General features: G+C 44.7%; 1 protein-coding gene across 4 annotated transcripts in view; it reads left to right on the top strand.

Annotated features, from left to right (window-relative positions):
* GARRE1 (granule associated Rac and RHOG effector 1) overlaps positions 1-22,641 on the top strand; it is a 77,139-nt gene that overhangs the window by 32,209 nt on the left and 22,289 nt on the right. For all 4 annotated transcript variants that reach the window (XM_039231918.1, XM_039231921.1, XM_039231920.1 and 1 more), the window contains one exon: positions 19,170-19,373. In XM_039231918.1, the coding sequence (XP_039087849.1) occupies positions 19,170-19,373 (204 nt within the window). The remainder of the gene's footprint in view (positions 1-19,169; positions 19,374-22,641) is intronic.

Below are 22,641 nucleotides of genomic sequence, written 5' to 3'. Positions count from 1 at the left end.
GGCCAGTAGGGTCTCACCCTCAGAATATTCACCAATTCACATGGAATGGCTAGGCATGTGGGTTTTTTCCTGTTGGTCTTTTTAGGGGTTTATCGGCAAGGCCTTGAGAGGCTCTTTAACATTCATCCCTGGGGCCTAACAGTGCTGAACTTGACTGGCTAGGTAGGACTTCTCTGCTGAGGAGCTTGGCCCAGGGCTGTGACCGAGGACAGCCCTGAATTCAGTGTTCAAATGTTTCCCCATTTTAAACCTAAGACAAAGTACTGATCCCACTGCCACACCCCAGAGGGGGCCCAAAGCATGCTTGTTCTGTTACCTTCCTCACAGCCAGGTCTGGGATGCGCTCACTGCTCCTGGTGCCTGTGTCTAGGAACTGCAGCTGCTCACCCTGTGCTCTGGGGCAGGCCTGGGGTGCGAGAGTCCTGTCCTGTCTGGACTTGTCAGTGACTTTGCCCCTTACTCTCCCAATCTCACGGTTACAATCTCACGGGTAGACAAATGAGTTGTGACTGTAGTGTTTCACTAGTTAACTAGAGCCGGGAACACGATTATGGGGCATGGAGTCAGAAGATCTGGGTTTAGAAAATGACTCTGCTTCTTACTGTCTGTACAGCCTTGAGCAAATCTTCTAACCTCTGTAAGCCTTACTTTGTCCATCTGTAAAATGGAATTATCAGGGCACCTGGCTGGTTCGGTCAGTAGAGCATGTGACTCTTGATTTCAGGGTTGTCGGTTCAAGCCCCATGCTGAGGGTATAGATTACTGTAAAAAAAAAATCTTTAAAAAGTAAAATAAAATGGAGTTACCACCCATCTTCCAGAGTTCTGGTAAAGATCAGAGGTGATTAGTGTTTCTGAAACACTATACCTAGTTGTCATCATCATTTATTATTATTGCTTCCAACATGACTTGAATGGTGCTAATTGCCCTTCTCTGAAGTGCAGAGCACAATTATGTACCAGACCAACATCACAGAGAAATGTTCAGCAAGTATTCTTCTAAATGGAATCCTTTTAAGGGGGAAAGGCTGTCACTCCTAAAACATTTGCTCTGTTCATTTCTTTCTAGTTCTTTTTTTTTTTTAATGTTTATTTATTTTTAAGAGAGAGAGACAGAGTGTGAGGAGGAGAGGGGACACAGAATCCGAAGTAGGCTCCAGGCTCTGAGCTCTCAGCACAGAGCCCGACACAGGGCTTGAACTCATGAACCATGATATCATGACCTGAGCCAAAGTTGGACACTTAACTGACTGAGCCACCCAGACACCCTTTTCCTGGTTCTTGAAGTAGGCACCTCCCTTGTTGTAAGGCAGCAGCCTTGTTGCCTGATGGAGCAACTGCCAGAACGTTTTCATCATAAAAGTCCAAGGGGACCTCTTCTACCAGTAGTCATTGCTCTTTTTGCCTCCTGCCAAGAATGGGACACTGGGGAAGGAAGAGGGCTGGGGGTGGAGTATCCATTAAATATATTTGCAGTACCTACCAACCTTTGAACAAGCCAGTTGACAGTTTAGGTAGGATTTGTCCTCCCCTGGATTTATAGAAAACACATAGTTTACATTGTATATGAACTGGGATTTTTGTCTAAATAGGAAATGTAATCTTAAGTGCTTCATGGGAATTCCTTTGTATAAGTCTCAATTGTCAGTCCAGCCAAAATGTGATTTCAGGAAAAATATGGTTTCCCATATTGAATTTGTTCTTTATACAAAGCTTTGAATATCTCACCCAAACATTTTTGAGAGGTAGACCACACAGGACCTGCTCTCTGTATCTTTCTCTTTGAGTCTGGGAGAATCTATCTCTACCAGTGATTTTTAAAATCCTATTAATTAGGGGCGCCTGGGTGGCTTAGTCGGTTAAGCGTCCGACTTTCGCTTAGGTCATGATCTCGCGGTTCGTGGGTTCGAGCCCCGTGTCGGGCTCTGTGCTGACTGCCAGCTCAGAGCCTGGAGCCTGTTTCAGTCTGTGACTCCCTCTCTCTCTGACCCTCCCCTGCTCATGCTGTCTCTCTCTCTCTCTCTCTCTCTCTCTCTCCTAAAAATAAATAAAAAACACTAAAAATTTTAAAATCCTATTAATTCCAGTTTCCCTGTAAAATACCAGCCTAGCCAAGTTGAGTGGCTGATTTCTCCTTGATTTTATCCACCTCAGTATCGCATGTCCTAGAAATCTGTTATCCTCTGCAGTTAAACCATGTAGTCCGTATTAAAGCAGTATAGACAACCATGTAAAGTGGTTTTCTATTTATTAGAAAGCCACAGATATCCACCTCTTTTTACAAGTGTGTATCACTTGTCTTAAATAAAATTCCTTTTTTGATGCAAATGTAGGTAAAAGAATCAAACTGACTTGTGATTCATGCATTCATTGCATAGATATATATTATACCTTTTATTTGTGCCAGGTACTGTTCCAGGCACAAAGAATACAGTAGTGAACAAGATAGAAATTGTTCCATTTGTGTAGAGAAAAGAGGACTGCAGTCTTAGAATATTAGAAAAGGTGTCATTGAGGTGACATCTGACTTGTTAAAAACAAAATTCATCCAAGCAAATTTTAAAGATCTTACTGCCTTTATTCAACTATTCATGAATCGGGCAGCATCCCATCTAGCAGATACAAAGGAGCTCTCAGGAGCTGTACAACATAGAAGGTTTTTATCGGGCAGAAACGAGCAGGCAAAGAAAGTTTCTAGCAAAGAGTGGATTGTTTCCGGCAAGGCCACTTTCCTATAAGAGACGGAAGGGGTCTCTTGGGTGGATTACCTCACTAGTGTTGACCGAGTAATTCCAGATTGACAGGTTATAGGTTTCATTCCTGGAAGAGGCTGAAATTGCAGTTAGGTTAAGTATTAAATCTTGGTTTGCTGAGGTGGGGCTTAGCACAAGTGACTCCATTTGGGGCCCCTTGTTTATTTTATGTGTTATCTTATTTATTTATTTAAAATATTCTTAATGTTTTATTTTTGAGAGAGACAGAGAGAGGAGACACAGAGTCCGAAGCAGGCTCCAGGCTCCCAACTGTCAGCACAGAGCCCAGCATAGGGCTCAAATTCACGAACTGAGAGAACGAGATCATGACAGGAGCCAAAGTCAGACGCCCAACTGAGCCACCCAGGCACACCCCGCCACCCCACGCTTGTTTCTTTTTTTAAGTAAAGATCTGAAGGAGGTGAAGGAGTAAGCCCTGTTGATAACCAGGAACAGGGGATTCCAGGCAGAGGGAACAGCTAGCACAAAGTTTCTGAGGCAGGATGAACCTGAGTGTTGGAGAGTGGTGGGGACCTATGGTGGCTGAATCAGTGAGCCTACTCGGGGGACTGGGTGCGGTGGGTCAGAGGGTCCTGAGGTCAGCCTTTGAAAGGAAGGTGGAGGGAGGGCAGCGGGACAGGATCCTTGTGCAGTGGGTGAGCAGCGGTGCCACTTCTCCGGGGCCTCCCTCGCCCTTTGACGGCTTTGGGCTGGAGCTTCAGTGTTGGGAGGGCATGGCCCTCAGAGCAGATGCTGTGCATAGGCATTCCAGAAGCCTAGGGCAGCTCTAGGGATCCCAGGAGTCTTATGTCTTTAAGGAGACTATATTTTATTTCTTCCAGCACTTTTAGTGGCTTCCCAACTATCATCACTTTGTATGTGGGCAGGCAGACTTTAAATCAAACCTTTATGTAATTGAATTTCGGCCTTCAATTTTATGCACTGACAAATGTCTTTTGTGTACTGTGTGATTATCTGTGAATGTTTGAAATAATTCATTTGTAAGCACTGACTCGTAAGAAGCTTAATATATTCACATTTCTTTTGGTAGATATATGCCAAAAATATTGTAGAGCAACAACAATGGAAAATATTAGGGGCTGGTTTCAGAATGTGATTTTCATTAACCTTAATGGAATTAAATTTGCATGTTGTTCCCTTTTTTTTTTTTGTTTGCCTAAAGGTAAAATTCAGTGTTTCTTTATTTTCTTTCTTGTTTTGACTAGTAGATCTTTCATAACAGATTATGGGGTCAATATTTCCTAACGGTATGTGCCAAATGAAAACCCAAATTGCTGCTATTAATCAGAAACTGAAGTTCACTTCATAAAAAGCTTATATAAATCCAGTTTTCAGGCTGTTGCTCATTTCTAGCCACTCTTTTTGGCTTGTTCTTTTATTGAGATGACTCTTCTATCATCTAAATTGTCTTCAGATTTTAGCCTTTAGAAGAATCTATAATTAATTAAGCTGCTGGAATTTGGGTGATTTTGTAAACTTCATTGTGGATCAACAAGATGTACTGTCCGCCCCGCCCATTCTGTGTGGGTAGAAGGCAGGGACGCCTGCCACTCTGGAAGCACTGGACCCTTTGATTTTGATTGGCCAAGACACAGTGTGCAACCAGCTCATCATTCTGAAAATTGCTAATTAAAAGAAAATGAATTAAACAAATTTCCTGCTTCTCCAGTACAACTGTTTTTTAGGGTAACCAAATAGCCCTACTGTGTGGGGGAAGGTTCTTCTATTTAGAAGAATCTCCATATTCTTTTGGATAGAAGAGATGATACAACTAGGAAAATCACCATTTTGCAGACCATAATGAACTGACTCAGGCAAGGGGTCAACAATGGAGGATAAAACCAGTTGGTAAAAGGTCATTGGGGAACTTCAGAAGGGAAGGATCAGGCCTCTCTTGCTCAAATCCAGTGGTCAGCCTCAGCATCACCGAAAGTGAGAATACCAGTTAGTTGATCATATCTCCTAAGAAACACACAGTACCCGCATAGTATATTCTTGCACCTCTACCTCTTCTCCCCTCTCCCCAGGGTGGGAAGGGACCTGACATAATCTCACCAGTCCTCTGGAATGAATTCCCGGTCTACACAGCATACCAGGCGTAGTGGAGCAAATGATACACCACCACAAGGAAGCCATTAGATCAGAATGTGGCATGTTCTATAGGCAGTTGACCTGATTTAACAAGTCAAGTAGCGTGGGGGGGAAAAAAAGAGGTAGAAGGCATCTAAAATGAGAGTTAAGAGATATGACAGCCAAATAAGATAAGCTTTGTGGGGTTGAGATTCAAACAAACAAAAAACATTTTAAAAGATAATTTGGGAAGTTTGAACATGTACTGGGTCTTGGTTGATTGGGATTTTCTTCAAAACATTCCAGAAAAAAAAAAAGGCGGTATTCAGGAGAAAGGTGAAAATAACATGGCAAAATGTTGATGCTTATTGAAGCTTTTTGATGGGTGTATGAGGGTTTGTTAATACTCTCCTTTTCTGTTTGGACATATTCCAAGTTTTAAAAGAGGGAGCGAGAAACTTAGGTTAGGAGTAGTGTATCAGGAATACCCCAGACATGATTCCATTCCTTGGAGGATTTGTGCCTGTGAAGTGGTCTCATAACAGCCAGGGGAGTGTTTAGGAAGACTCTTCTGTTTTCTGTCTCCTCACAGAATACTTCATCTCTGGCACTTCTGATCAGCAAATGTGTGCCGGGGGCTCTTCCCACAACAGGCAATTCTGAGTTAGTTTTGACACTATTTACTGGAGGTTAGTGTCTGACCCCACACTGGAAGGGTTCAGTCCCACGGAACTGCCCTCCTCCCCTGTAGACACCGACCACAAGTCCAAGGTGGTGTTACCTTTGCTTCTTACCAACTGGCTATAAAGCAGAGGTTCTTATGACCGCCACCATGGGTTCAGTTAACTTGCTAGAGCAGCCCACAGAACTCAGAAAACATTTTACTTTATCATAAAAGGCTCTAACTCAAGATCTGCCAGATGAAAGGGATGCACAGGGCAGGGGGTGTACAGTTCACGCCCTCTCCAGACGAATCTCCCCTCTAGCACCTGCTCCCGTTCACCAACCCAGAGGCTCTCTGAACCTGATCCTTTGGGCTTTTTCAAGGCTGCATTATATAGGTATGATTGATTAAATCACTGGCCATTGATTGACTCTACTTCTAACTTCTCCCTTCCCCAGAGAAGAGTTCCAAACCTGTAATCAGTGGTTGGTTCCTTTGACAACCAGCCCTCCATTCTTGAGGGACTTTTCAAAAGTCACCTCATTAACGTAAACTCAGGTACGGTTTAGAGAGGCTTGTTATGGGGCGCCTGGGTGGCTTAGTCGGTTAAGCGTCCGACTTTCGCTTAGGTCATGATCTCGCGGTTCGTGGGTTCGAGCCCCGCGTTGGGCTCTGTGCTGACTGCCAGCTCAGAGCCTGGAGCCTGTTTCAGTCTGTGACTCCCTCTCTCTGACCCTCCCCTGTTCACGCTGTCTCTCTCTCTCTCCTAGAAATAAATAAAAAAAAAACATTAAAAAAAAAAAAAAAAAAAAAAAAAAAAAAAATTTAGAGAGGCTTGTTATGAATAACAAAACACACGTTCTCTCTCTTATCACATAGAAAATTCCAAGGGTTTTAGGAACTATGTGCCTGCAACCTTGGAAGAAGACCAAAATATATATTTCATACTATAAATCACAATATCACAAGGAGTATTATTAGTTGTAGTGATGAAAGGGAAAGCAAGTACTTTTCAGGAAAATGAAGAAAATAAAAGTGAACCAAGGAAGAAGCAGAAAAATACCCACTCCACCCTCCTGGGCGGGAAGGACCCCCCCTAACAGCAGGTAGGAGTCAAAGTGTGCCCCTCATTTTGGTGACTCAAATGGCAATGTTGCTTTCCTTTAGGAGAATATGATTTAAAATTTCATAGTTGATAAAAAGGCTTGAGTGAACATACGGGAACTACTAGGTTTGGTGGGCAGATTCAAAGAAAAGAGAAATAAAAGAGTTCCTGGAGTATAATTTTACATAGAACTAGCTTTCCTGAATTATTTTCTCTCCTAAATGTTTAAGGTTACCAGTCAACTTGTGAGATTTCACAGGATTGGATAACAGCTTGTTTTGGAGCCTCCCTCCCTCATCTTTACAAATCAGGACGCGGAGTGTCTGTAAAATGACATTTGCCTAAAATCCTTCTGGCTCCAGCATATACAGGGGTCATGTCCTGTACCTCCCTGCTGCCTCAGGCCAGCATGGAAGGGGCTTGTTTGCAGGGTCCAGTCCTCCACGAGACTGGACTTGCTTGCCCCTGGCTGATGCTGACATATCCAGAGCCAGGAAGCTTGATGTGGAGGAACCGCAGGAGTCCTTGCTCCCTCCAGGACCCCTCCTGGGCCCTCACCAGCTCCCTCGGTCTGCTCTCCTCTTTACCTAGCTGCTACCACCCACCTCCTGGAGAGAATACACATGAGCTGGCCATGAGCCGGCAGAGATGAGTGAGGGCAGTCAAAATTGCTCTAGGCCTTGTGGGCGAGACAGATAAGTAAGTAGACAGGCATTAGCTGTGATGCTGTGGGAGCAAGTGGAAAATAGCCCCAAGCCTGGCTGCTGGTTAGTTCGGGGTTCTCCTGCTCCCCTCACTCTGGCATGACCTAGCCTCCCACACCAGAACGTTCTATCCAACCTGGAAGAGATTAGGGCAGGGCAGAAAACCAAGGTAGGCCCTGAGAAGGATTTAGATTTTTTTTTTAACTTTTTTAAAAATTTTTTATTTATTTCTGAGAGAGAGAGAAACCGCGTGAAAAGGGGAGCATGAGAGAGAGAGGGAGACCCATAATCCAAAACAGGTTCCGGGCTCTGAGCTAGCTGTCAGCACAGAGCCCGAGGCGGGGCTTGAACCCACTAACCATGAGATCATGACCTGAGCCGAAGTCGGACGCTTAACCGACTGAGCCACTCAGGCGCCCCTGGATTTAGATTTTATACAGAATGAAATGGGATTTTTTTTTTAATATATTTTTTTATTTTGAAAGAGAGAGGGAGCAGGAGGGACAGAGAGGGAGGAAAAGAATCCCAACCGAGCTCTATACTGTCAACATGGAGCCTGATGTGGGACTCAAACTCACGGAACCATGAATGACGACCTGAGCCAAAACCAGGAGGGGGACACTCAACGACTGAGCCACCCAGGCTCCCTGATACGGGATTTTTTTAAGGGGGATTTTGAGCAAGAGACCAGCATGATTGGACTTGTTTTTATTAAAAAAAATCACTATGGCTACAAGTGACAGAAACCAAACTCAAAATAGCTTAAATCACAATACAAGCAAAAAAGCAGCTATTAGTGATGTATGTTGTGCTCTGTTCTGAGACTCTACACAATTAATTTTTATTTTTTTATTTTTGAGAGCAAGAGAGACAGAGCATGAGCAGGGGAAGGCAGAGGGAAAGGGAGACACAGATTCCAAAGCAGGTTCCAGACTCTGAGCTTGACCACACAGAGCCTGATGCAGGGCTCGGACTCCCAAACCTGAGATCCCAAACCATGAGATCATGACCTGAGCCGAAGTCAGATGCTCAACCGACTGAGCCACCCAGGCACCCCTTAATTCTATTAAATAACCTTATGAGTTAGGCACTATTCACATTCCTGTTTTGTTGATGAGGACACTGAGGTTTGGAGAGGTTAAGAGAAGTCTCCTCAGCAAATCCAGACTTTAGAGCCATGTGGTCTGGCTCTATAGAGTACAAACCACTGGGTGGCCAGAGCTGAGACAAGGATAGGAAATAAGTTTAGAGAATAGTCAGGGGCCTGTTCACGTAGAGTATCTATCATAGGATAGAATGAGGACTTTGGATTTTCTTCTGATTGTAATGGAAAGCCATTGGAAGATTTTGAGCAGGGGAGTGCAGTAATTTTATTTCTGTTTTATAAGACATCCCTGTACGGAAAGTTGCCTCTAGGGATGAGAGTAGATGCTGCTAGTTGGCTCCCCAAATCCAGTCTCCCCTTTTTCCTTAGTAACAAAACCCTGGATTTGTTTTGTTTTGTTTTGTTTTGTTTTGTTTTCAGGCATATTGTGCCTGGAGACAGGACTGGACTCCCACCCGTCCTAACATCTGGGGGTCTCTTGAGTAAATTCGGGTCTATGAAGATGTAACTAGAGGTTTGGGATGCGTCTACTGGGAAGTTTCCGTAGAGGGCAGAGGGTACGCCCTTCCCCTGCCCCAGCTGGCTGCTCTCTAGAATGCGGGCCAGTGGCTGAAGGTCATTTAGCCGCTTAGAACTATGAGGCAACTGAAGAATGTCAGCCTTGCATGAGGATGCAGAGCAGAAGGATGGGAACTGGATTCCTTGTGACACCCGGGAGTCCCCAGCTCTGAGTTACCAGCTCTGACTGCCTAACGCTGGGTTTATTTTTTACCTTAGAAAGAAGTAAACATCACTCTTGTTTAAGTCACTACATTTGTTTTGTTGTTGTTGGGTGTAGACAGACCTAATCCTAATTGAATGGAACAGGAAGATCAGTTAAGAGGCTATTATAGTAATTAATCCAAGCAAGAGATGGTCATAACTTAGAACAGAATGCTAACAGAGGAGGTGACTAGAAGCGGTTGTACTTGTTTTTAAGTATACAGCTCAGTGGCATTAAGCAGATTCACAGTGTTGCGCAGCCATTACCGCCATCCAACTCCAGAATGTTTTCATCTTCCCAAACTGAAACCCTGTACCCTTTGAACAGTAGTAACTCCCGTTCTGCCCTCTCCCTAATGCCAGGAAACCACAGTTCCGCCTTCTGTCTCTGTGAATTTGCCTATGATAGGTACCTCTTAGAAGGGAGATCCTACAATATCTGTCTTTTTGGGACTGGCTGCTTTCACTTACCATTGTCTTTAAGGCTCATCCATATTGTAGCGTTTGTCATAGTTTCCCTCCTTTTTAAGACTGATTAATACTCTAGCAGTTTCATTTGAATATAGCACTGTGGGGTGTGCATGTGTGTGCGTGAGAGAGAGGGGAGGGGCTCGGGGATGACCCCAGGGTGGATACCACAAGCACCTGGACCGCTGGTAGTGCTCTTCACTGAGGCGGGGAGCGGTGGGGGAGGAGCAGCCGGGATAACGACCCGCAGTGCCTACTACACATCCCAGGGGCAGTGTCAGGTAGACAGCTGGGCGTTCAAATTTGGAGCCCAAGGCTGAGGTCCAGACAGAAGATAGGAACTTAGGACAGTAGATTCAATCGATGGTATTTAAAGCTGTAAAACGGGACCTGGTCATCAAGGAAGTGGATATAAACTGGAGAACCAGAGGGAGAATCCAAGGACGAGTGAGCCCTGGGACACTTGGATATCTAGAGGTCAGGAGGTGACTTGGAAGCAGCCTAGGAGCATGCTGACGGAGCAGCCAGGGAGTGAGGCCGAGACGGAGCAAGTGCAGTGTCTTGGAAGCCAAGAGAAGCAAGTGTGTAAAAAAGGAACAGGGTGAGCAGGAAGGGCCCACTGTCCCAGATGCAGCTGAGAGGTGGTGAGAGACCCCCTTTCCCACTTCAGCGCAGGACTTGTCACAGCTGTCACCAGTTATAAGAATAACAGAGGCTGTCGGTCTGATGTGTGTGGTGGACCCTGTCTCAGTGAGGGAACACAGGTGACGCACCTAGCACCAGGTCCTGGAATGCACAGGGCTTCTCCTGAGTGTCCTGTGCCGAAAATAATGTTGATGGAGTGAATTTCCACTTGTGAATTCCCTATTTGTCTTTTTAACCACTTTTTCAGTTGGGATAGTTTAGTGTTTTCTTAAAACGAGTGCCTTGGGGCACGGGCACCTGGGTGGCTCAGTGGGTTAAGCTTCCGACTCTTGATTTCCGTAGATCATGAACCCCACGTTGGACTCTACAGTGACAGTGTGGAGCCTGCTTGGGATACTCTTTCCCCCCTCTCACTGCCCTTCCCACCCCCCTCAAAAATAAATAAACATAAAAAAAAAAAAAGACATGTCTTAACCACTCAGACATCCCAGTGATAATATTTTCTTCTTCTTCTTCTTCCTGTTTATTTATCCATTTTGGGAAAAAGAGAGTGCAGGGAAGGGGCAGTCAGGGAGAGAGAGGGAGTCCCAAGGAAGCTCTGCACTGTTAGCGTGGAACCCAGCATGGGGCTTGAACTGACAAACTGTGAGATCGTGACCTGCGCTGAAACTAAGAGACAGACGCTCAACTGACTGAGCCACCCAGACACCCTGGTAATTTTTTCTTCTTGACTGAAGTGCCAACTTTGAATGAAAAATACACTCATATCAACAAAAAGAATTTCCTGAACTCTACTAGGCTCCCAGGCCATATGCTTGTCTGGGTGACTTAAATATATTTTTAACTCTGCCCTGTAGAGGCCGACAATATAAATTTGCTTGTTTATGGAGGAAACTTGCATTTTGAATGGGAAAAATTACTATAAGAGCAGGGTTCCTTTGTTTACCAAAGTTAATACGGACTTAGTTACCTTGAATAGCCTTTCACTTTTTTATGCCCTGAGTGATATTTTATAATTATCCTTATTAATTATGTTAAGATTTATAGTAACGTAGCTAAAATATAAAAGTCCCTATGTGTGTTGGCATGGTAATAAGTTGTTGATATATTTTCTTTTGGACTGCAGGTTATAAAACAGAACACATAAGAGGGTGCCCGGGGGACTCAGTCAGCTTGGGTCATGATATCACAGTTTGGTCTACGGCCATACCACCCTGAACGCGCCCTCTCTCATATGATATCGCAGTTTGGGAGTTTGAGCCCTGTGTCGACCTCTGTGCTAATAGCTGAGCCTGGATCCTGCTTTGAATTCTGTGTCTCCCTCTCTCTGTTCCTCCCCCACTCGCACTCGCTCACTCGCTCGCACTCTCTCTCAAAAATAAAGAATAAAAAATAAATAAAAAACAAAAACAGAACACATAGGGGTGTCTGGGTGCCTCAGTTGGTTAAGTGTCTGACTTTAGCTCAGGTCATGATCTCCCGGCTCATGGGGTTGAGCCCACATCGGGCTCTGTGCTGACAGCTCAGAGCCTGGAGTCTGGTTCAGATTCTGTATCTCCCTCTCTCTCTGCCCCTCCCCAACTCCTGCTTTGTCTGTCTGTCTGTTTCTCTCAAAAATAAATATTTTTTAAAAATTTTTAACAAATAAAAAAAGAAAACATATAAACAATCTATTTTTTACAAAAAGACCGTCTACAGGTACAAATGTAGGCTGTACAAGAAATGTATAATCATTGGTTCTATCTATTTAGTAATATTTGGTAGGTTTTTATTTAGCTGATCTTTTTCCCTGTAATTTGTTTGCAATGATTATGTTTTACTGACATAAAAGGTTTTGACATAAAAGCTCCTGAGCGCTTGGTCCATGAAGCAGGAGTTCTGAAACTGTGTCTGTTGATATTTTACCAGCAAGGAAACAGCATATCCAGAGGCAGAATATAATCTTCTGTGAGTGATTAGCATTTGGTATTGGCTTAGCCACCCTTGGGCACATGTTAGCTTTTCTTTCCTTTCCATATTTTCTCTCCTATACATAACATGGCAGCTTCTTTATGCTCTGGGTTAATACCGGTTGCAAAGAGATCTTTGTTTTGTTAGTTGCTTTTTAAATTTTTAAATATTTAAACACTCCCTGTAATCGGTTTTTAGGTCAGACTATATGCATAGTTTCAGTAAGTTTCTTTTTTGCATTTTTATACTGTAATCTAATCTTTGCAAAGCACTTTCCATAGCCTGGGCATGGTCCACTGCATTCTCTATTTCTCTGGAGACACATTTAGGTCTTTATATCATATTCTGGTCTATTGGTTAGGTCATTACGTAATAACTCTGGAATTATCATACGAACAAAAGAGCAAGGTTGAGGGAACTTGGAACCAACTGTAATGTTTAAGGTAAAAGTAAATATTGAAGAGAAAGAAATGATTGAATGACTTTGGAATTTCTAATAAAAGCAGCCAATCCAGATCGCCTTCATTTCATTCACTCTGGACTTTTAAACCGATCAGAAATAAATGATGGAATTCCTGGAAGTGTTTGACGATGTGGTTGGTATATTTGTCAGTTTTATTTGTTCTTCACTCTGGGGATGTGAGAAAGACGGGTTGTTAAGTGAGGTAAAGTAGAAAACGAATTTAGTGCGACATTGTGTGTATTGATGTGAAAATCACTAGGCATGTTGGTGGATGGGTGGATTTAGGTACCCCATGATCCCAGCAACGGCGTGTATTCAGGACTGAGTCAGGCCTTGCTTGGCCCTAGAGCAGCAGCAACTAAAACTAAATTTTGTGGGTTGTTTTTGTTTTTTTTTTTTAACATTTTATTTATTCCTGAGAGAGACAGCGTGAGCAGGGGAGGGTCAGAGAGAGAGAGGGAGACACAGAATCTGAAACAGGCTAGCTGTCAGCACAGAGCCCGATGTGGGGCTCGAACCCACCAACCGTGAGATCATGACCTTAGCCGAAGTCGGCTGCCCAACCGACTAAGCCACCCAAGCGCCCCTAAAACTAAATTCTTTTTTTTTTTTTCACTTTTTTTTTTAATGTTTTTTTTTTATTTATTTCTAGGAGAGAGACAGCGTGAGCAAGGGAGGGTCAGAGAGAGAGGGAGTCACAGACTGAAACAGGCTCCAGGCTCTGAGCTGGCAGTCAGCACAGAGCCCGACGCGGGGCTCGAACCCACGAACTGCGAGATCATGACCTAAGCGAAAGTCGGACGCTTAACCGACTAAGCCACCCAGGCGCCCCATCCTAAAACTAAATTCTGAAATATTCTAGGAAGGTAGAGTTAAATTGGTCCTCAGCAACTATGGCGGCATAGAAAGGGTAGTCTTTTGAGGACTTGAATAGGGCAACCTTAAACTAAAACCTGGTTGAATTAATAAAATATAAACATCACCAAGAAGAAAAGGTTCTCTGGTTTTAACCATCAACACAACGCCCTTAGCAGCAGATGTGGTATGTGTACACAGGAATGGGAGAGTGAACTCCTACCACGCTTCCGCCACCATCAGGGAGTCCCAGAAAACAAGGTTTCCTTTTAGTAGATCCTTGATGGCTGTTTATAATCCAGAGTGCTCCATGGACATTTAGAGGCAGAAGTGGCAAGGTCACTGATTAGTCTATATTTAGGAATTGGGCCTTTATGAGAATAGAAGTCACACTAAAAGGTTTCTCTTGGGGCGCCTGGGTGGCTCAGTCAGTTGAGCGTCCGACTCTTGACTTTGGCTCAGGCCATGATCTCACGGTTGGTGGGTTTGAGCCCAGAGTCAGGCTCCCCACTGACAGTGTAGAGCCTGGGATTCTCTCTTTCTCTCAATCTCTGACCCTGCCCAGCTTGAGTTGTCTCCCTTCCTCTCTCCCTCTCTCCCTCCCTCTCTCTCTCTCACTCAAAATAAATATAAATAAACTTATAAAAAAGAACTGAATAAAAACTGAGAGGTTTTTTTAAATAATAAAATACAAGATTTCTCTTAATGCAGAAGTCTGAATTTGGCCTGAAATTCCATCAACTTGGAATGCCTTGAATAGATTAAGCTTTTTTTTTTTTAGTTTTATTTATTTAATAATCTCTGTACCCAACTTGGGGCTCGAACTCACAACCCTGAGATCATAAGTCACATGCTTCTCCTACTGAGCCAGCTAGGCTCCCCTAAATTAGGCTTTTAAAAATGCAAATGCCAGGGCAGCTGGATAGCTCAGTTGGTTAGGTGTCCAACTCTTGATTTCAGCTCAGGTCATGATCTCATGGTTTCGTGAGTTTGAGGCCCACATTGGGTTCTGTGCTGGTGGTGCAGAGCTTGCTTGGGATTCTCTCTCTCTACCCCTCCGCTGCTCACGCTGTCTCTGTCTCTCTCAAAATAAATAAACTTAAAAAAAATTTAATGCAAATGCCAGTTAAATCCGATTGCTTTATTCGTAATTCTTAAATGAGACTGATGTATACCGAAGGACTGAACAGATGTTTTTGGGTTTGGAATTTGTCAAGAGGTAAGAGAAGCCGCTCTTTCTCCCAAGCCCCTGGTACCCTCTCCCTGCTGTAACATGGCTATTTCCACCCAGTCTTAGCAGCTGCTCTCCACTGTGGATTCATAAATGATGAGACTCATGCCACCAAAGGAGTGCCACAGGCCACCCCACTTGATATCTTGTCCCAGTCCCTTTTCCTCTGTTAGAGAAGACCGAGCCATGCCTCTCCGTCTCCATTCCCATCTCAGGGCCTCACAGTGTATGGGGGACAGCAGGGTTCCTGCATGTGGTTAGGAGCACAGACAGCTTTTGGAGTGGAACATATCTGGAATCAGATCTCTGCTGTACCTCTTATCACCTGCACAGCATTCGAACAGGTTTCTTTCTCAAAGCCTCGGTGTTATCATCTGGAAAGTGGATGCATTTCTCTTATCCACAGAGTTGCTTCACTGCAAGTGAAGTGCTTAGTATGGGTTAAGCACTCAGTAAACGGTAGTTGTTGGTACAGCTGCAATTGTATAGCTCTGTTGACATTTATTTTTTTTAATGTCTTATTTATTTTTGAGAGAGAGAGACAGAGCATGAGTGGGGGAGGGGCAGAGAAAGAGAGGAGACACAGAATCTTAAACAGGCTCCAGGCTCTGAGCTGTCAGCACAGAGCCCGTCGCAGGGCTCAATCTCAGGAACAACGAGATCATGACCTAGGCTGAAGTCAGACATTCAACCAACTGAGCCACCCAGGCGCCCCTCCATTGACATTTTAAACTGCAGTGTCTCTGACCACTCCACTCATCCCTTCCCCAGGTTGCCACGTCTGTTATGCAGCCTCACTGAATCCTGCAGTCCAGGCAACATTCTCCGTGTGAAGGAGAAAATAGCTGCCCACGGCCCTGAGGTCACATGCTTTCGAATTCACAACTTTAGAGTCCGTATTTCTTTCCAGGTTTCTCAGGAAGACCCCAAGGACTAGCCCGAGTCTGGGTTCAAGGGGGGTGGGGTGTGTTCCAGGAGGACAGCTGGACTGAGACAGGAAATGCCCAGAGGCAGGTGCTCTCTCTCAAGAGAAGGTAGTGTTTATGCATCTGTTGCTCGAAACTCTTAGAGCAGATATTCTGTGAAATGGCTTTTCCGAAGTCCAGGGTAGCCATTGCTTTGATTGGCTTTTAATGAATCGTTTACAGCACAGCTATTTTGTCGCAAGTGTAATTTGGACTGCTGCTCCCTGTGTCATGGGTGGGAGGAGGGGGATGCCGAGCTCTTGTTCTCATCATTCCTTATTTACAAGGAAGAAATTTAGATTAAATGACGCATCCAAGGTCAAGCATGTAAAAATGGTGAAGACAGCAAACCAAATGTCTGCCTTTTAAACTGTCCAGCATCTCTTCCCCACTTATTCCTGCAGCGGCATTGCCCTCCTTCCACTTCCTACCCTCAACGGGGGCACCCTCCCCCGCCCCATCCTCCCGGCAGCCTGGACCCTGGGGCCCTGCATCAGGCCTCCCCAGGATTTTCCCTTTTAGAAAGGGGAGGGGTGGTTTACTCTTCCCTTAGTCCTTCCCTCAGAGAGCCTTTTCCTTCCCACCCTGTCCCTTAGTGTTCCTTCTCCAGTAGCCCCGGACTTTGCATCTCCACTTAGCAGTTTGTTCTCCGCCATCAGGAAGTAACCCTCACGAGGACAAGGACTTGCTCATCGTCTTTCTTGCGGCAGCCTCTGGCCTGGTGTGCTTTGTACATATTGGGTATTCACATAGTCCATGTTTGTTGACCGAATGAGTGACTCCCTTGAATCATCCGAGGCTGTAAGACTGTGACCCCAGGGCACACGGTACCTGGCCTGTACATCTTTGCCGTACCGGCCAAGAGGCTGCGGGAGGAGGAAGAGAAGGCGTGGGTGCCTGAGGAGCTAGCTCCACTCCTCCTCCTATGTGGGCCCCATGTGCGCCTTCAGGATTCCCTCATTGTCCAAGGCCAGTGAGGATTGAGTTTATTATGTGCCTGGTCTCAGCACTGCCAGCCCACAGCTGTATCCAGCTGTTTAGAGCCGACTGAAGGCAGTGGGACATACTGGCTAAGGGCACAGAAACTTGAGTCAGGTGCCTACCCTGTCACATCCAGTTTGCGTCCCAATGACAGAGTTTCAAAATTTTTTTTTTAATGTTTTATTTATTTTTAGGAGAGAGAGAGAGACGGCGTGAGCAGGGGAGGGTCAGAGAGAGAGGGAGTCACAGGCTGAAACAGGCTCCAGGCTCTGAGCTGGCAGTCAGCACAGAGCCCGATGCGGGGCTCGAACCCACGAACTGCGAGATCATGACCTAAGCGAAAGTCGGACGCTTAACCGACTAAGCCACCCAGGCGCCCCCGATGACAGAGTTTCATAACCTTTCTGTGCCTTGCTCTTACTGTCTGTAAAATGGGAATGACTTCATACGGTTGTTCCTAGGATTAAATGAGATAATCCATGTGAGATCTTTAGCATAGGTGAAGTGCATGCTGAGTGTTTGATCAAGGCTGGCTGCTAGTGGGTACTAAGTACTGTATTGTGTACTGTAATATGAAATACATGTTGTTTATTCTATCCCTGTCACATGACTCTGGGTTGCTAGGTCTGCTTCCTCTGTGTCCCTTACCCTGCCCCATCTGGCACCGATCATTGACGGGGAAGAGCTTGGAGGCAGGTATGAGTGCAAACCCAGAAGGTTTGGGGGGAGTCCAGCCTATAATTCTAATTGTTCTCTGTAGAGGGAGGATGCTTTAGTATGAGATTTATGTGAGCTCATCAGTTTCAGTTTGGACCTGGTGACTTCCATAGGGCAAAATCAGAGAGAATACGTGTCACCACTGAGACTTGCCTGACTCCTTCTCTGGGAAACAGAGCTCCGACCAGTGGGGATGGAAGAGGACAGCATCTGGGCACCTGGGTCATGATCTCACGGTTCGTGGGTTCGAGCTCCGCGTCGGGCTCTGTGCTGACAGTTTGGAGCCTGGAGCCTGCTTCAGATTCTGTGTCTCCCTGTCTCTCTGACCCTCCCCTGCTCACACTGCCCCTCTCTCTCTCTCTCTCAGAAATAAATAAAACATTAAAAAGAAAGGAAAAGGACAGTATCTGAAATGGGTGCTGGGAGGTAACAGGACCAGACTTGAGTCTTGTTTTTGGCCGCCTCAAGGGACAGGGCTGGGCTAGAGGGTGGACACTGGGGTCAGCTTTTAGTTCCTTGTACAGGCAATGGAAACAGCTCCCCAGCCTTCACCACCTCTCCACAGCAGTGCACAAGCGCCGGCAACAAGTGGGCCCGCCCCACTGCACTCCTACCCATTGAATAAATTGCAAGCTCAGTAAATAAAGTAATTTTTAAGTAAGTAATCCACTGTATAAACCAATGAAATATGACATATCCTCTGTGGGAAAAATGTGACTGTCAAATTTCATATGGGCAAAACCAATGTAAAAATTTAGGGGAAGATGTCAGTAGTCAAGAAGTTCTCTGCTCAAGTTACTTTGTAAGCGGCAAGTGCTTGCTCTCCTTTAAAGAAAAAGAAATAGGAAATCGTAGAGAACACTTTTGTAGGTAGGGTCCCTCAGGAGAACAAATGGACTGACAGGGTCAAAAACCAGCTTTGTCCTTGGCAGAGAAATGCACATTTGTATCTTAAAATATTTCTGGTCTATAGAATTTTTTGACATGTAAATTATTATAGTTACATATTAATAGTGTATATTAGCATATGTATATAATACTTTTTAAATGAATTCCCTTTGAATGGACTGTTCCATCCACCAACTAACTACTGATGACGTCCAGGTGAGTGAGTTTCTAAGGTTCTGACAAATAAGCTTTGCTGACTCATAGAAGACAGGTCTATCAGCTTTGTTTCCTAAGACTGGAATTCATGACACACAGCTGTGTTAATAAAACTATGTTGATAACAGTGTTACCAAAATAACCTGTATCTTTGGATTCCATTTCTAATAAATAGTGTCGTCTTATAGTTAAACTGACCTTTCAGATTTCTGGTCCCATGGCTTTCACTCTGCCCTCTGAATGCTGTGTGGACATAACTGAAACTGTGGGTTCCTTTGTAGGAGCTCAAAGACGACCCAGGGTTGTGTGAGCCCGAGTCCACATGAGGGGAGTGGAGACCAGGAGTAGGGGGCTAGCTGGGAACTGGGATGGGCCATTCGAACCTTGGGGTTTGCTATGGTGGAAACATTTTGACTTCTAGACATCAGGTACCCAGGTGCAAACATGAGACCAAAGATCCCTCTAAAGCCTGGTGACCTTCTAACTTCCTGTGATTTCAGATGTCCGAGTGTTGTTACCTGCTGCTCACACTGATAGTTGAGAATTTACTGCACTAACGCATTAGCCCGCCACAACCTAAAGATCCCTGGCTTTCTTGTTTTCACAGGTGTTGGGGCGATGTTTCCTGACAGTGGTGCAGGTCCATTTCCAGTTTTTGACCCAGGCACTACAGAAGGTCCAGCCTGTGGCTCACTCCTGCTTTGCCGAGGTGGTTGTGCCAGAAAAAAAGAACGGTGGCGGCGGCTTATCTGGCATGAGCCACACACCCGAATTGGAGGAAGCCGTGCGATCCTGGCGGGGGGCTGCTGAGGTAACCCTGCCTGGGGGAGATTGGTGCCCTGTGTTCAAATAGGAGAGGCTCCAGAGGACCTTTGCCTGTTGGTTCCTAAAAGGGGCATTTTATTTAGAAATTTTAGTTTTAAACTGTTATCATTAGCTTGTTCATTCATTTGACAGTGAATGCTTTTGTGAATGCCAACCTTGTGCCAGGCATGCGCCAGGCACTGGGGTGACAGCCTCTGCCCACAGTCTCCTAAGAGGAAGGGCCTACGGGAACAGGGTTAGAGGGCTGTGATGGCGTGCAGGAGCCCAAAGAAAGGGCCCCGTCTCTGACTAGGAGCAGTGCAGCAAAGGTTCAGGAAGACGGACCAGGAAGAAGGGGCTGGAGCCGAAGTCTGGAAAGACAGGCCAGAGCTGCCTGCAGGGAGTAAGCAGCCAGCCAGGAGCCAGGTGGGGATGTGGTCAGTGACATCACATTTCTTATAGGTACTTTGTTTTCTTTTGTTGTTAATTTATTTAAGTAATCTCTACACCCAACATGTGGCTCAAACTCACGACCCCATGATAAAGAGCCACATGCTCTTCCGACTGAGGCGCCCCACATAATCTTCTTTTTATTATTATTTTTAAAAATTTATTATTTTTTAAAATTTTACTTAAATCCAAGCTAGTTCACATATAGTGTAGTATTGGCTTCAGGAGTAGAAATCAGTGATTCACCACTTACATATAATACCCCGTGCTTATCCCAACAAGTGCCCTCCTTAATGCCCGTTACTTAGCCCATCCTCCCACCCAACACCTCTCCATTAAACTTCAGTTTGTTCTCGGTATTTAAGAATCTCTTAAAAAAATTTTTTTTAATGTTTTATTTATTTTTGAGAGAGAAAGACAGCGTGAGCAGGAGAGGGTCAGAGAGCGAGGGAGATACAGAATCCAAAGACAGGCTCCAGGCTCTGAGCTAGGTGTCAGCACAGAGTCCGATGCGGGGCTCGAACCCATGAACTGTGAGATCATGACCTGAGCCGGTTGGGCGCTTAACTGACTGAGCCACCCAGGCACCCCTAAAAAAATTTTTTTAATGTTTATTTATTTTTGAGAGAGACAGTATGAGTGGGAGAAGGGCAGAGAGAGAGGGAGATGCAGAATCTGAAGCAGGCTCCAGGCTCCAAGCTGTTAGCACAGAACCTGACATGGGGCTCAAACTCATGAACTGCAAGATCATGACCTGAGCTGAAGTCAGATGCTTAACCAACTGAGCCACCTAGGCGCCCCAGTACGAGTCACTTATGGTTTGCCTCCCTCCCTGTCTTTATCTTATTTTTCCTTCCCTTCCCCATTGCTCATTTGTTTTTGTTGCTTAAATTCCACAAATGAGTGAAATCATATATATATCTTCCTCTCACTGATTTATTTCACTTAGCATAATATGCTCTAGTTCCAGCCATGTTGTTGCAAGTGGCAAGATTTTATTCTTTTTAATTGCTGAATAATATTCCTGTGTGTGCGTGTGTGTGTGTGTGTGTGTGTGTGTGTGTGTGTGTGTGTACACCACATCATCTTTATCCATTCATCAGTCAATGGATATTTGGGCTCTTATCCATCAGTCAATGGATATTTGGAAAGAGTACTTTATCAATAAAAGCACTATTATTGATAGTGCTGCTGTAAACATCGAGGTGCATGTGCCCCTTTGAATAAACACCTTGTAGTGCAATTGCTGGGTCATAGGATAGTTCTTTTTTAAATTTTTTTGAGGCACTTCCATACTGTTTTCAGAGTGGCTGCACCAGTTTGCATTCCCATTTAGCCACCAACAGTGCCAAAGTTCCCCTTTGTCTGCATCCTCGCCAACATCTGTTGTTGCCTGAGTTGTTAATTTTAGCCATTCTGACAGGTGTGAGGTGGTAACTCATTGTGGTTTTGATATGTGTTTTCCCTGATGATGAGTGATGTTGAGCATCTTTTCATGTGTCTGTGAGCCATCTGGATGTCGTCTTTGGAAAAATATCTGTTCATGTCTTTTGCCCATTTCTTCACTAGATTATTTGTTTTTTTGGTGTTTCCACGGTGGTCCAGGGGGCGGGTGGAAAAGTCTTCCAAGTCAAGATTTTTTAACTAGGACTTTTTGATCCATTTAAGAGTCAAAAAGATAATTTATAGTTAAGGAGTGTAGTATTAATTTCTTATATAATTTTTAGTTTGAATCCTTCCGTAATTAAGTTGGCAAAGTATTTCATTTCATGTTTGTTTATTTTTTAATTTTTTTTAATGTTTTATTTATTTCTGAGAGAAAGAGACAGTGTGAGAAGGGGAGGATCAGAGAGAGAGGGAGACACAGAATCTGAAACAGGCTCCAAGCTCTGAGCTAGCTGTCAGCACAGAGCCCGACACAGGGCTCGAATCCACGAACCGTGAGATCATGACCTGAGCCGGTCGGCCGCCCAACTAACTGAGCCACCCAGGCGCCCCTCATTTCATGTTTTAGAAATCTCCTTTAATCAAAGTTTTAAATATGATTTACATACTTTGTACGTTCTCTAATTTTCTTATTATTTCAGTTTTATGCTCTTGTTATTTCTTTTTAATTCTTTTCAGTTTCTTTTTCTTGTTTGTTTTGGTCTCTCTTTCATGTTAAGGGCTTTCCTCTGCCTCTCAGTGTTTGTCAGAGCAGCCCTGAAATGCTAAGTGGGGTCAAATGTGGAAGTGGGACCTGCTGGGCTCCAGCCTCCTGATCATGCAGCTCATACCCTTAATGAGCTCATGCCCTTATTCACACCCTTAATACTGGGCGCACAGTCTTTTCCTTTTGACACCATCATGCTCTCCTGTTTACACCATCGTGCTGAGAAACCAGGGTCTGCCCTGTCCCCACCTTCCCCCACCCTCAGGGCCTGTGTGGTGGAGCCCTGTGTTTTCTCTCCCTCCTCTTCAGCATGTGCCCCCCTGCAACTACGTGAACAGGCATGCAAACACAGAAATCCTTGCTGTCCTGCCCGGTTTCTCTGCTCTTTTCACAGCTACTTCTTGGAAGAATTGTCCACCTTACCTTTGAGCCATTCTAAAAAAGATTATTATGCAACCTTTCAGGCATATAGGAAATGTCACACATACCCTCTGTCTGCCTGTTTAGCTTTGTCAAGTGAATCTTCTTGTCAGTTACTGCATACCATTTAATTATTTATTTATTTGCTCACTTACTTATTTTTAAGTAGGCTCTATGCCCAGTGCAGGGTTTGAACTCACAACTCCGAGATCAAAGTCGTATGCTGTACAGTCTGAGTCAGCCACACATCCCA

The sequence above is a fragment of the Hyaena hyaena genome, unplaced genomic scaffold (assembly GCF_003009895.1).
Source record: "Hyaena hyaena isolate Hyena2069 unplaced genomic scaffold, ASM300989v1 scaffold_61, whole genome shotgun sequence".
Taxonomy (NCBI): domain Eukaryota; kingdom Metazoa; phylum Chordata; class Mammalia; order Carnivora; family Hyaenidae; genus Hyaena; species Hyaena hyaena.
Note: the sequence above shows the minus strand (reverse complement) of the source record. Positions and strands in the feature narration are given on the sequence as shown.